General features: G+C 44.8%; 1 protein-coding gene across 1 annotated transcript; it reads left to right on the plus strand.

The window, feature by feature from the left end:
- The first annotated feature begins 8,588 nt into the window (after positions 1-8,588).
- SMIM23 (small integral membrane protein 23) lies at positions 8,589-13,668 on the plus strand. The gene is made up of 4 exons (XM_022595192.2): positions 8,589-8,911; positions 12,452-12,503; positions 12,703-12,770; positions 12,988-13,668. The coding sequence occupies exons 1-4, from the start codon at positions 8,834-8,836 to the stop codon at positions 13,198-13,200; spliced, it is 411 nt and encodes a 136-aa protein (XP_022450900.1). The 5' UTR covers positions 8,589-8,833; the 3' UTR covers positions 13,201-13,668.
- The last annotated feature ends 949 nt before the right edge of the window (positions 13,669-14,617 follow it).

A 14,617-nucleotide genomic window follows, 5' to 3' on the forward strand; every position in this document is an offset into this window, starting at 1 on the left:
CTCTACTGTTGAAAAGGATCTTTTAGTCCCATATGTTCCTGTAACAATTTCAACTTATGCTCAGATGAAGACACAGTGGTCTTTCCCATTGCCGCAAGGAAAGGAGACTGCACTGGACTTTTCAAGATCCTGTGATTCTTCTTACTGGACAACGTATGCTTTTTGCTGTAAGTGCTTCTCTTTAAGACCCAAATCTTCCTGTAAGACAGTAGATGTTAAGAACTTGGGCTCTGGAGGTGAATAGGCCTTAATTCATATCCTATTTGTGTGATCTTGGGTGAGGCCCTTGATCTCCCTCAACCTCAGTTTACCAATCTGTAAAACAGAGATAGTATGTTTCTACAGGGTTGCTGCGAGGATCCATGAGAACAGATGCAAAGCGCTTAATTCAACAGCTGACAGTAGATGTGCAACAAAAGGGAGCAATTATTATCACCACGGATCAAGAGGACACTGAAGCCTACAAGGTAGAGTGTGCAGCCCAAGGTCTCCCAGTGAATGAATGACAAGGGTGACATCTGTTCTCAGGACCCCTTGGCTCTACAGCCCGGGACCCTAACCACTATTCCATCACAGCTTCTTTAAGGGAATCCAAAGCTGAGCACAGACACCCCTTCATGTTCACATATGTCATCATTCTATGCAGCTTTTTCTGGCCGGAGCAGAGCCAAACCCATCCCCCTCTTTCCTGCATCTGCAGAAGCCCCTCTGTCTGCCGAAAACCCAGGTTCAACTGGGAGGACTTCCAGGAAGAGCCAAGTCACAGATTTTACACTGACACACACTGGCGTCTCCCATGGCAAAGGAGATATTCACCCTTCCGGCCCCAGCAAGACCACTTATGGGAGTTCGGGGGGATGCCTCTTGATCATCTCTACACCCGTCAGCAGGGCCCTTCTCACATCCAGCATCAGGTGAGTGGCTGGGCTATCACATCTCAGAATTCTATTCCTAGGTCAACTTTGCATGGACTCGGGAGCCCGTGGCCTTGGGAATTCCACAACCACCCTGGGATTTCTCCCTCACCCTTCCACCCAAGTCCCGATTTAACACACAACTAACTGAAGTGTGTCCTCCATACTACGATCTTTCCCAGCCCTGCTCCTGCAGGTGGCAGCTGAAGTCATGTGCATAAGGACCCAGGTGTCTGAGGAATTCTCAGAGCCCTGTCCTCGATCCATTTGTCTGCAGACATTATCTAGACTGCACGTCTCCGAGACAGGCCACGACAGAGTGCATTACGAGGTGAGCCCGCCTTAGTTTTCCCTCCGGCTTTCCCCCTTTTTTTACTTCTTGGCCTCAGCGCCCAAAGTCTTCTGGACATATTTTTCATTTTTCCAAATATCAATTGCTATTTTATTCCCTCTTCTAAGCAGTGAGTAATAAGAGTTGTGTCTGGTCCTAAAATTCCGACTGAAATAAATTAGCCCAATGACCAACAGGAGGTGCCTAGAACAATAACAGCGGAATATTTGGCATATTACAAAAGAACCCCTGGATGTCAAAGTACAGTAAGTCTAGAAGCACATTACAGGGCTATGTTGCCAAAACGGGTATGCAATGAGCCATCCAGGCAGCAGAACGCCTCATAAATTAATCCCGCTTTTTTTTTTTCATTTTTGGTCCACTATTCACAGTTCTTCTAGCCCTCTGGTTAATGGGGTATGCAGAAAGGTATTTTTGGTGTGGCCCGCGTCCCCAGCAGGCAAGCATATGCCAAAGCTGTGTGCAAATGTATACATTTGTCCCCTCATTCGTCTGGCATCCCAGGTACCACTTGCTGCAGTAACAGGGGCAGGGAGAGACACAGACTTTGGAGGTAGCAAGCTGTTAACAAATACTGAGCTCCTACTAAGTGCCAGGCATTGTGCTAAGTTCTGGGGATGCCACAGAGGATGACAGGGAGATGGTCCGTGTCCTCAGGGTGCTGGTAACTCAGACACGTCCCAGTCGATCTGAGCTGGGTCTCCATCTTGGAGCAGATGGGAGATGGGGACAGCAAGCAATGGTTTGTTCTGCGTCCCAAATCCCTCTTTTCCTCGAAGGAATCCCCAAGATGTGAGGCTTGGGAGGAGTGGGGGCCAGACACAGCCCTGTCTCCCACTCTGCAGAAGCAACAGAAGCCCAGATTCTCCTCCCTACCTTGGGGGTGGCCAGGGGCCAGGCCTGTGACAAGGCTCAGTCTAGCCATTGCCCCAGTCCAGAGCTTTGAATCTTCCGGGAATGTCCCAGGTACTGTGGTGGGCTGGAACAAGTCCCCCAAAGATATCTATGTCCTAATTCCTGGAATCTGTGACTGTTACTTTATATTGCAGAAAAGGACTTTACAGGTGTCATTAAATTCAGGATTTTGAACCTCAGTTATCTGGGTGGGCCCCAATGCAATCCATGTATCCTTATGAGAGGAAGATTTCACACACACAGAAGAGGAAGCAATGTGACCATGGAGGCAGAGACTGGAGTGATGGGGCCACAAGCCAAGGAATGCTGGCGGCCACCAGAAGTTGGAAGAGACAAGGAAGGGATTCTCCTCTAGAGCCTCCAGAGGGCATGCAGTCAGCCTGATGCCTTGGTTTCAGCCCAGAGATACTGACTTTGGACTTCTGGTCTCCAGAACTGTGTGAAAGTTAACTTCTGTTGTTTTAAGTCACTTAGTTTGTAGCAATTTGTTATAGAAGACATAGGTAGCTAATGCAGACACCAAGAGAATTTGGAATTCTTTCATGTCTTGGGATCCAACATTTGCCCTCATACAATTCTGGGTTCAGAATGTTCCTGTGACACGCCCTGGCCTGTGGTTCCTCTCTCTGGATCTCCAGCCCCTCCATCTATTTTTCCAGGAGCTCCCTTTGGACCTCCCTCCAAAACTTACTTTTTCTAAATTTAGCGAACGATAAGGACTTCTGTTGCCTGCCATCGTCGGTAAGAAGCCCCACACGGCCAGGCTGTTATGAAAATTAGGGACAAGCCATGTTGGAGCCCAGCACAGCGCCCATCCCACAGCAGACACACAATAAATCAGAGTTCATAAACCAGTGGGCTGCATTTCACCCATACAGTGCGTTTTTTGTTTTTTTCCTAAAGTTGAATTCGTTACCAACATTTACGAGTCAGGAGATTTCACATAAAAGACTGAATTTCTAGCTTCTCTTGAAAAAAGTCAGAAGACCTTATGACACCGGATCTTACATTCTCACGGCAACAATTGGCTGGCCTTTCCAGACATGCGTGTTATAATTTGCCACAGTCCCCACCAGGCCTTTTTGTCGTACACCCAGCCCACTCCTCTCATTTTATTAATTGTTCAGTACCTCTATGCATTTGAGTTTGTAATCCTTGTTACACATGCAAGTCAGACCCAGGTTAGGACTGGGTTCCGGTGTAAGACCCAGGTTGGGAGGTCTTTGCCCAGGATGCTCAGTCTCCCCAGATTCCCTTTCTTCTCCCCTCCAGCTAGCCAAAACTGCCTCCTTTACGGAGCCATCCCAGCCTCCTTTCTCCATACCCCATTAGGCCCCACCCATTCTTATCCAGGCTTGCCTATTAGACCACGTGTATCAGTTTTCTGGATAGATTTTTCATAGAAAGTCTTTGCCTTCTTAAATTTACTGGGCGAGACTTTTGCATTGAGTTGGCACTGGAGCAGCCAGTCTATAAAGACTGGAGAAGCAAGGAAGAAAAAGGAGGGGGGAAAGGAGAGAGAGAGGGAGGGAGAGAGGGAAGGGGAGAGGGAGGGGGGCTAATTGGGTTCCTACTTTGAACCAGACCCTATCCAGTTAGATCATCCCAGTTGGCCCTCCCAGTATCCCCACAAGGCATACGTTATTACTGGTCTCATTTTTCAGATAACTGAGACTCAGAAACACCGTGACACAAGGATTCGAACCCACATGTGTTTGGGAGACAGAACTGAAGCACAGAGTACTGCTTGGTCTCCGCCTGGTAGGTATGGGCAGACTGCTCCCTGCAAACGGTATAATTTTTCCATTAGTGATTTGCCTGGAACTCTTTTTTCACCCACACATTTTCCATTCATCCCCCCACTCCCCCATTCACTCCCACGTTCACTCAGGAAGCCTAATTCCCTAGTCCGCGGTCCCTCCCTCCTTTCTCATCCCCTCCCTCTTCCTGTACTGGGTAGTGGAGTGCTGGCTGGCAGGGGAGGTTGGGAGGCACCCCGCCCAGAGCCCCAGCTCCTAGCACCTACCCTGCCCCAGCCCGCAGCCCACACCGGCTTCTGGGCAGGCGCTCTGAGGGCCGGGCAGGGATGCTTGGCTTCCCTCAGTTTCCTGCCCCAGGAACTGGCCCTCAGAACTAATCACAGAAGCTCCCCAACTCATCAATGCTCTTCAGAGCAGTTTCCTGGAAGAATTCATTGGGTTTCTAGGAAAATGTTTCCGGTTGTCTTCTCTTTCCGTGGCTGTAATTCATTACTTTCGATATGCCACAATTAGTTTAATGGGCAGTCCTGGAGTATCTGCATTTCACATTTGAAACGTTTCCTGGAGGTAAAACCCAAGAAGCCAGTAGCTGCCCATGTGCAAGACCATGGAGATGACGCAGATGGCCTTGTGAAGAGTCCCCGGGTGGGAGCAAGAGACTTGAGATCTGGTCTCTTTTTTCCGAATGGCTTGGGGAGATCCCTTTCTTTTTCTGGTCTTGAGTTTTCCCATGGAAGGGGCAGTATCTCATGGCAGTCAAGACCCTGGGTGCTGGAATCAGACCCACGGAGTTCAGATCTCGGCCCTGCTTCTCTGTAACTTTAGGAAAGTGACTTAACCATTGTGAGCCTCAGTCTCCTCATCTGTAAAATGGAGATAATAATATAATTTGCCATCCAGAGTTGAAATAATAATACAGTGAGTCAATACATATAAAGCACTTTGCATAGAGCCCTGTGCTCAGTAATTTCTTGATGTATCTTAGCTGTGGATGATAATAATAATAAGGATATGCAGGAGAAAGGGGAAGAAGAAGGGATGGAGATTGTTTGACATTCCTGGGTGCCAAACTGGGGTCGTCATGAAGTTGAAGAGGAAAGAGGGAATATAGCTACTTTTGATATTTCAAAAAGCTTAATGAGGACACATCTACTCACCCACAATAAAGCCACAAAGGATAATGAGAATGGCAATTTTCTTTGCTTTTGGCTGAAATTACATTAACCCCTTGGGGTAAACTAAAAGGCTTTGGAGTTAAACAGACCTGCACTCAGACCCCTGGCAGAGTGTATGATCTTGAATAAGGAGAGTAACGTCCAGACAGACAGACAGCCCCGATCTTGCAGGGCAGTTATGAGGATTAGATGAGATAATGTATGGAACACACTTAACAGGGGTCTGGAACAGAGTTGATAACTACTGTGGCGAATATCCTTCCTCGGCTACCCTGGGCCTCAGCTTCTTCATTGGTAAAATTAAAATCATACCACCTGCTTTCCTCATTCAACAAATATTTTCTGATCCAAGTACTATAAATACAAAAACGTATTCACCAGACATAGTTCAGGGCCTCTCAGAACCCACATTTTGAAGTTGCTCATTATTCATCCATTCAGCAAATAGTTTTACTGAACATTTAGTATGTAACAGGCTGCATAATGGGATTTAGAGATACAATGGCTAGTAAAACAGACTTAATCCCCAACTATCTACAGAATTATAGCCTGGAGAAGATGTAATAAATAAAGTAGTGAAATGCCTAGCATACAGTAGGTGCTCAATTAATAAAAGTTATCTGGGTGCTAATCAGGAACTTTGTATGTGTCACTTCGGGAAACTTAGATCACCAAAATGTTGAAAATTAATGATTTCTTAACACATGAAATTTCTTTGGTAGATGGAGGCTTTTAAAATATGAGGGGAGTGCAAAGTAAATGAAATATTTAAATATACACTTAAAACATGTATAGGATCTGTATGCTGAAAACTACAAAATGCTGATCAGAGAAAACCTAAATCAATGGTAAGGCATACCACATTCATGGATTGGAAGACACAACATAATAAAGATGACAGTTCTCCCCCAAGAGATCTGTAGGTTTAATGCAATTCCTGTCAAAATTCCAGCTAGCAAGGTTTTGTTTTGTTTTGTTTTTGTAGACATAGACATCTTATTCTAAAGTTTATATGGAAAGGCTTAGGCCCTAGAAGTGCTGAAAATAATCTTGACAAAGAACAAAGTGGGAGAAATCACTCTACTCAATATTAAGGCTTACTGTATAGTTATAATCAGGACAGTTGGTGTTGGTGTGGGGATCAATACATAGATCAGTGAAACAGAGTAGAGAACCAGAAATCGCCCCACTCAAATATGTTCAGCTTATTTTTCACAGATGCAAAAGAAATTCAAAGGAGAAATGAAACCATTTTCAACAAATGGTGCTGGAGCAAATGGACATCCACAGGCAAAAAAATGAACCTTGATCCAAACTTGACACCTTATACAAAAATTAACTCCAAACATATCATGGACTGGAAGGTGAAGCATAAAACTATAAAACTTTTTAAAAATAGAAGAAAATCTCCTGCTTCTAGGGCTAGTGAAGAGTTCTTAGATTTGACGCCAAAACCCATGACTCACAAAAGAAAAAAATTGATAAGTTGAACATCAGCAAAATTAAAACCTTTTTCTCTGCAAAAGTCCATGTGAAGCAGATGAAGAGACAAGCTACAGACTGGGAGAAAATATTTACAAACCATACATCCGTCTAGTATCTGAAATATACAAAGAACTCTCAACACTTAACTGTAAAAAAACCATTCCAATTAGAAAATGAGCAGAAGATGTGAACAGACGTTTCACTGAGGAGGAGATACAGATGGCAAAAAAGCACATGAGAAGATGTTCAACATAATTAGATATCAAAAAAATGCAAATCCGGGCTTCCCTGGTGGCGCAGTGGTTGAGAATCTGCCTGCTAATTCAGGGGACACGGGTTCAAGCCCTGGTCTGGGAGGATCCCACATGCCGCGGAGCAACTAGGCCGGTGAGCCACAACTACTGAGCCTGCGCGTCCGGAGCCTGTGCTCCGCAGCAAGAGAGGCTGCGATAGTGAGAGGCCCACGCACCGCGATGAAGGGTGGCCCCCGCTTGCCACAACTAGAGAAAGCCCTCGCACAGAAACGAAGACCCAACACAGCAAAAATAAATTAGTTAATTAATAAACTCCTACCTTCAACATCTTAAAAAGAAAAAAAAGGGAAACCTTAAAAAAAATGCAAATCCAAACCACAACGAGCTATCACTATATACCTACTAAAATGTCTAAAATAAATAATGAAAGCACCAATGCTAGGGAGTATGAGGAGAGACTGTATTGTTCCTATATTGCTGATGAGAATGTAAAATGGTACAGCCACTCTAGGAAATAGTTTGACAGTGTCTTATAAAATTATCATGCAATTACCACATAATCCAGCAATTGTCCTCTTACACATCCCAGAGAAATAAAAACTTAGGTTCACACAAAAACCTGTATTGGCATACCTCGGAGATATTGGTTCCAGACCACCACAATAAAGTGAATATCATAATAAAGCGAGTCACACAGTTTTTTTTGCTTTCTCAGCACACATAAAAGTTATGTTTACACTATACTGTAGTCTATTAAATGTGCAACAGCATTATGTCTAAAACGATGTGCATACTCTAATTAAAAATACTTTACTGCTAAAAATGCTAACCATCATCTGAGCCTTCAGGGAGTTGTGGTAGTAATATCAAAGATCACTGATCACAGATCACCATAACAAACATAATAATAGTGAAAAAATTTGAAATATGGCAAGAATTACCAAAATGTGACACAAAGACATGAAATGAGCAAGTGCTGTTGCTCCATGCAGGGTTACCACAAAACTTCAATTTGTAAAAAATGCAGTATCTACGAAGTGCAATAAAACAAGGTATGCCTATACAAGAAAGCCCATATTAGCTTTACTCATAAAAGCCAAAACCTGGAAACAGCCCAGATGTCTTTCAGTGGGTGGCTGGTAAACTGTGGCACATCCCTGCCGTGAAATGCTACACACAAAAAGAGAGGGACAAACTACCGATGCAGGATAATCGGGGTGAATTTCCAGGGGATTATGCTAAGTACCAAAAAGCCAGTCTCCAAAGGTCACAGACTATTTGATTCCATTGATACGACATTTTTGAAAAGATAAAATTTTAGAAATAGAGAACAGATCAGTGGTTGCTAGGAATTAGAGACAGTGGGGGGGGGCGTGGAAGGGAGGGGGCGCGGATCAAACGCAACACAGAACCCTGTGGTTTGGGAATTCTTCTGTATCATGACTGTAGTGGTGGAAACCCAAATCTAGCCATGTGACAGAATTATTTAGAATTAAATACACGCACAAATGAATACAAGTGGAACTGGGGAGATTTTAATAAGATTGATAGATTGTATCCATGGCAAGAGCCTATGTTACCATCAGTGGAAACTGAGTAAAGGGTACCCAGGATCTCCTATACCATTTCTTACAATTGCATGTGAATCTACAATTATCTCAATAAATTCAGCTAAAAATATGTTATTGTTTTTTTATTTAAAGACTTGCATCTTATAAAAACAATTGAAAAGAGAAGAAAAAGGATCAGAAAAATCACCATCCTGAAATAAAATCTTTAGGTGTATTTCTTTCTGGTCTTTGTTTTTTACATTTATATGAAAAACAAGTTGGGGCTAAACACCAGGATGGTGAAGAGTGGGGGCCTGACTGTCCCCACCTTCTGTGACATCAGAATTCATGGCTTGAGAGATGCTTGGTGACCAGAGGCCGGGGAGGTGAGGGTACCCTGTTCCACCCAGGCAGCCTGACCTGAGATCATGGTGATCCAACAGGTGCACAGCAGGGGGCGAGTGGCAGCTGAGAGAAGGGGAGGTCACTCTGAGGACAAGAAACAGGTGAGGCCAGACCAGGTGTACATGGCTTTCCTCCCATCTGGACTCCATTTGACACTCCAGGAAGACTGTAAGGCCCTCAAAGTCAGGAACGGGCTTTCAGCCCGACTCTCCCTAGAGCCCAACCTGGTGGAACACAGCAGGGCTCAGGAGCTTCCTCTAGAAGTCATTACTGACACTCTTATTTAATTCTCCACACTGCCAGCAGAAGCTATGCTCCAGGAGGGCTGGGATTTTTATTTAGCTTCCTGCTGTATTCCTAGTGCCTAGAATAGTGGTTGGTACATAACAGGTGCTGAATGAATGAATGAATGAATGAACCGAAATAAATAGGATAATACACCTGAATTGGAGAGGTCGTGGAGCTTTCGTTCTTAGGGCTGAAATTCAAACCTAACATAGGATTTTGTCAAAATGGAAAATGTTAGCACTTAATGTGCACAGCCTGGTGCTTCTACCCCTCTCTCTTTCATGACATTCCCGAGAAGCAATTATTAGCAAATGGGTAAGCTGAGGTTGGAAAGGCAAAAGGCCAGACAGCAGGGACAGACTGGGATTTGAAGCCAGGGCCATCTGATTCCAGAACCCTTAGCAAGGTGACCCTGCACTCCACCGCCTCCCAGGTGGAGAACTGAGGGAAGGATGTAAAAGGAGGCTGGGAAGGTCATCTGGGCCTTGCACACTGTGGAAAGGAGTGGGATTTTATTCTGAGATTAGTAAGAAGCCATTGAAGGGTTTTAAGCAGAGCGATACATGACTGACCTATATATGTTTTCAAAAGATTTGTTCACTCATACGTTTAATACACATTCCAACGCTTCCTTTATGCTGGACGTGGCGGGGCTCCCATTATGCTGCAGCTTTTGCTAAAAAAGTGTCCCACGAATCTCAAACCCCAGGAATGCTCCTTTTAGAAAAGTCATTTAAAAGGTTCTGTGGTTTGGGGAATGCTGATACCCTCGTTCCCTTCCTGGAGATTTACACAGCTCGTTCACATAATGAAGGCTCTGACAAGTCCTGCAGCAAGGAAATCCACATAACTTTGTTTACCACAGCATTTCCCAAATCAATTTGATGACAGAGTCCCCACCTTGCCTTTTTGAAAGACCTTTCAGCATATATCAAAATCCACTTTACAGGTGAAGAAACTGAGGCTCAGAGAGAAGAAATGATCTGGCTCAGGCCCCACAACAGCACAAGAGAAGGACTAAAGCTCAGTTTTAGTCCCCGTTCCCTGCCTTTGTCTCCACCCTGCACACACACACACAAAATATAGCAGCAATTATGCTGGTGAAGACACCATCCTGTAAAGCACATTGACAGAGGAGTGGTTAAAGAAATGGAAGAGCTTTCAGACCACAGAATGTTCATCAGCCGTTATAAAGAATGAGTCAGTTCTATGTGTCTTAGATAAAGAGAGTCTCAGGGAATATTGTTAAGAAATTTAAAAAGTGCCCTAATCTGAAGTGTACAATGATTTCACCTTGGGTGTCCACACCTAGGCAGTTGCTACCCAGATCAAGCTATAGAGCATGTCCAAGTTTCCTCCAAGGCCCCTCCCAGCTCACACTCCATAACCACGATTCTGAGTTCTATCATCCCAGACGAGTTTTGTACGTCCCTGAATTTCATGGGAACGGAATCAAACAGTGTGTCCCTTCATGACTGGCTTTTTTCACTCCTAGTGTGTGTGACAGACTCAGTCACGTTGCTGCTACGTAATTAATGTTTACTTTTTTTTACAGTTAATAATAATATAGTTGCTAGTATATATTTTTGAAAAGCTATCCAGGGAAGAGACAAATTATGCAAATCTCTTATCTTCTTTGTTTGTGGTAGCCAGTCTAAATCTTGCTTCACAAAGACAGGTACATAAGAAATGTATTATTTCAAGTCAGATTAAATCTGGCTCAGCCCACATCCAGTGAGCTGGGGGGAAAGTCAATGTCGGTCACTACTGTGTCCACCTTAATCCTCTCTCCACTTTTGTTTGCCCCTGACACCATCACTGTCCCAACTTACATTGTCTGTTGAAAGCAGTTGTCTCCGAATTCCCTGTGCTAAGACCTCCCAGCCACACTACGAGGGCCACCCAGGAGAGGGAAGTGGGCCCCTCCCAGACTCAGATTCCCCCTCTATCTTCTCCCACCTCTCCAAAAGGCTCTCAGTTTTCTCCCATTCTGATCCTGGCACACCCATCAGAATCTCCTAAATGGTCTTGGACTGACCCAAGTTCCAGGGAGCAATGTTGTCTTCAGGCAGCCGTTTCATTCCTGCGCCCAAACCCCAAGAGGTAGACTTCCAATTGCAGCCTTAACACAGTAACTGGGGCTAAACTAGCCCTCCCATTCACTGTAAGCGGCCATGAAATTGACAAAATAAATGAAGCAACTATTTTCCGGTGAGGGCAGCAGACAGCACAAAAGTGCAATCCCTGAGAAAAGAAAACTGGTGATTGCCTCATCTCTTTCCCAACGACGGCTGCACCAAGAGTTAGAGGGCGAACAGAGCCCAGCAGTCCTGCTGAGCTGCAGAGAGTCTGCGCAACTGAAGCAGCTGCACTCCGTAGGACAAGGCATTGGAGAGGAAGAAGAGCTGTGTGTCGAGAGGACCCCGAAAGCCCAGGCGGGGGATCTCCATGACTTCTTGGCTGTGGGCTGCATGCAAAGGATTAGATTACCCACGGCTTACCAGACAGCAGCTGCTATGGGGTTTAGAGCAGAGATACTGGAGGTCCAGCAGTGTTGGAGGTGGATGGAATTCTGATCCAGCTGGAACCATGAAACCCCTTAAGATCCCAGGCATCCATTTGAGAGCACACATATATGTACAGACACACACACACACACACATATATTCTATATTCATACAATATAATATTACTCATCAATAACCTCGAACATGAAAACCTGGAGACATCTCAGAAGCATTATGTGGAGTAAGAATAGCTCAACAAAACAGTATATAATATATGGTTTCATTGATGTGAAGTTACAGAACAGGCAAAACGGCTCCACAGTGACAGAGAGCAGATGAGCGGTTCCCTATGGCAGGGGCGGGGGTAAAGAGGGGGTTGGCCGCAAAAGCACACACAGGAACTTTCTAGGATGATGGAAATGGTCTACATCTAGATTGGAGTGGTAGTCCACAAGCACAGACATGTGTCAAAACTCATCAAACTGTCCATGTAAAATGTGCATTTTACTGTATGTGAATTATACCTCAATAAAGTCAACTCCTTTTAAAGATCATTTCAAAGAAAGCATGCAAAAGTGAGGCAAGGATGAGAATAGAGGTGGGCCTTCCTTCTCAGCAGGGAGAAAGGGAAAACACCAATGAAATGTCAGTAAGTTGCCATGTTATCTAATTCTGCAATATTTGCGGGTTTTGTAGTAAGTACACGTGACTTAGATAATCAGAAAAAAGTTCAGCTCTAACCATGACCTTATAGCAGCCCCACGCCTAGCCCTCTGTGAGGGAAGCAGGGATGCACGTATTCCCTCCAGAAATTCATCTCCTCCCTCCTCCTCTTCTTGCCCCCAGACACTGTTGGCGTTGCTGATCTTGGTGCTATATGTGGGCACAGGAATATCAGGTGAGCATTCTGGAATCTGAGGAGGAAGGAGCCATGTCCACACAGAGTCAGGAGCATATTCTGGAGATGGCTGCATGCCAAGGGGGCCTCCACAGCTTGCCTTCTCCCATCCTCTTCATCCCATTGGGATGATCAACCGAGTTTATTCCAACTCACTCTCCTTTCCCTTATTAAGAGGTGGTGTTTGTGCCTGTTTCAGGAAGAAGTTGGGAGGTGTCAGAAAGAATCAGAGAATGTAACTACGTCCAGAATCCTATGACTTCCCAGGTAACAGATTCAAGAAGGTACTGAGGGACGTCAAGCTTGGCTGAGGAAATCTGAGAAGGCTTCCCAGAGGTGTCATTGATGGGTCTCGGCCAGGTGGAGAAGGTGGGGATGGGCAGAAGGAAAGCATTGCAAAGGCTTGGGGAACTTTTAGAAACCAGTGGCAAGGGAGGGTCTACATGAAAAGGCTCAAGATGCAATGTGAGTGTCTGCCTTTCAGGTGTTTGAATACCAGACCAATGACCCCTCAGAAGAGCCAATCAAGGTAATCAGGACCTGGTGGAAGGAGAACTTGCATGTTTTCGTGGAGAAGCTAGAGAAAGAGGTGCGAGACCTGGAACAGCTGGTGCGAGACCTAGAGGAGTGGCTGGATGCCCTCCTGGGAGACGGGTACCCAGGGGAGCCCGGTGCCACCCTCAAAAATCACTTGTGAGGGGCCAGAGCTGGGACCTGGGCAGGAGGCCAAGTGGAAGGGGGCAAAGATTCCCAGGGGTTCCTCTAAGTAGGGCTGAGCTGTGACACTTGAAGTTTAAGGCAGCCAAGAAAATAAAGTAGTTGAGACACTGAGAACTCTAGTTGGCACCACTGCTGGTCCATGAAAGCTGAACGCAGGTCAGGAAGACACCAGGCTCTGCTGAGATACCATCACTTGTAGCAGGACTCTGGTGCACAGGAACCAACACCAGCCTCAGAGCCAGCCACAGGGTCAGGACCCCTCTCTTCCACTTGACTTGAGTCACTGTGCAAAATTCCTCAACCTCTCTACAACAAGATATCTCATTAATAAGAATCAGGGAAACAAACTTTGCCTCACAGGGTTACACTGAGGATCAAATGTGTATATATCGTGTATGTCTGGCATATAGTAGGTACCTGATAGACAGTCCTTCCTTTTTCACATTCCTTTTTCCTTCCTCCTTGGAAGTCAGCAGGAGGATGCTGGGTCTAGAGTATACAGATAGTATGTGGCAACTCAACCTTCTGACACTGCTGGTAGAAGCGTAAGTTTCCAGAACCCTTCTGGAGGGCAATTTGGTGAGAGCTATCAAATTCACAAATGCATTTATCCCTTGACCCAGCAATCAACTTCAGCGATTTGTCATATGTATCAATGTATGCACATTGTGAAGTTACACACTTTGCTTCTAATAGCAAAAAAAAAAAAAGGAACAATCCAAATGAAAATGACATCAGTAGGGCACTGGTAAGTACATCCAAACAATGAGATACCCTGTAGCTGTGAAAGAGAAAGAAGAGGAGGCTTTCCTACTGATATGGAAAAGCCTGAAGGATATGTTGTTAAATGAAAGAAATGAGTCCATATTTTACTGTTGATGACGAAGTTGTGATTGAATACGCATAAAAACTCTAGATGGATACAAAACAGGGGGAGCTTGAAGGGAGCTGAACTGGGGCAAATTTATGACAAGGACGGGAGGGAAACTTTCCATTGTTTACTTTTCACACTTTCCTATTTTCAAACTATGTGAATGTTTTGCCTATTCAAATATTTTTTTAAATAAAATTACCTATTATTTTGCTTGCAGACAAGGACTGGACTAGTGTATACAAGCAAAAATAACAATATCACTATGATGAAATTATGAGTGACTTTTAATTTTTTTCTTTTTGGCCATGCTGCACGGCACAGCTTGTGGGATCTTAGTTCCCTAACCAGGGATCGAAGCTGTGCCCCCTGCAGTGGAAGCACAGAGTCCTAACCACTGAACCACCAGGGAATTCCCTAATTTTTTAAAAATAGTGCCAAGAGAAAACCTCTCTCTTTTGATTATTTTTATTAAGCAATGAGAATGCTTGTCTAGGATTTTCCCTTTTTCCCTTGACTTCCA

The sequence above is a fragment of the Delphinapterus leucas genome, chromosome 3, assembly GCF_059928025.1.
Source record: "Delphinapterus leucas isolate spDelLeu-1000000601 "Yukka" chromosome 3, BTC_Dleu_Yukka2, whole genome shotgun sequence".
NCBI classification, from domain to species: domain Eukaryota; kingdom Metazoa; phylum Chordata; class Mammalia; order Artiodactyla; family Monodontidae; genus Delphinapterus; species Delphinapterus leucas.

Bases quoted from the DNA above. Each gene is read 5' to 3' on its own strand.
- SMIM23 (XM_022595192.2), top strand. From the start codon at position 8,834: ATGGTGATCCAACAGGTGCACAGCAGGGGGCGAGTGGCAGCTGAGAGA. The intron at 8,912-12,451 runs GTGAGGCCAGAC...TCTTGCCCCCAG, and splicing joins ACTCTGAGGACAAGAAACAG to ACACTGTTGGCGTTGCTGAT. The intron at 12,771-12,987 runs GTAACAGATTCA...TCTGCCTTTCAG, and splicing joins AGAATCCTATGACTTCCCAG to GTGTTTGAATACCAGACCAA.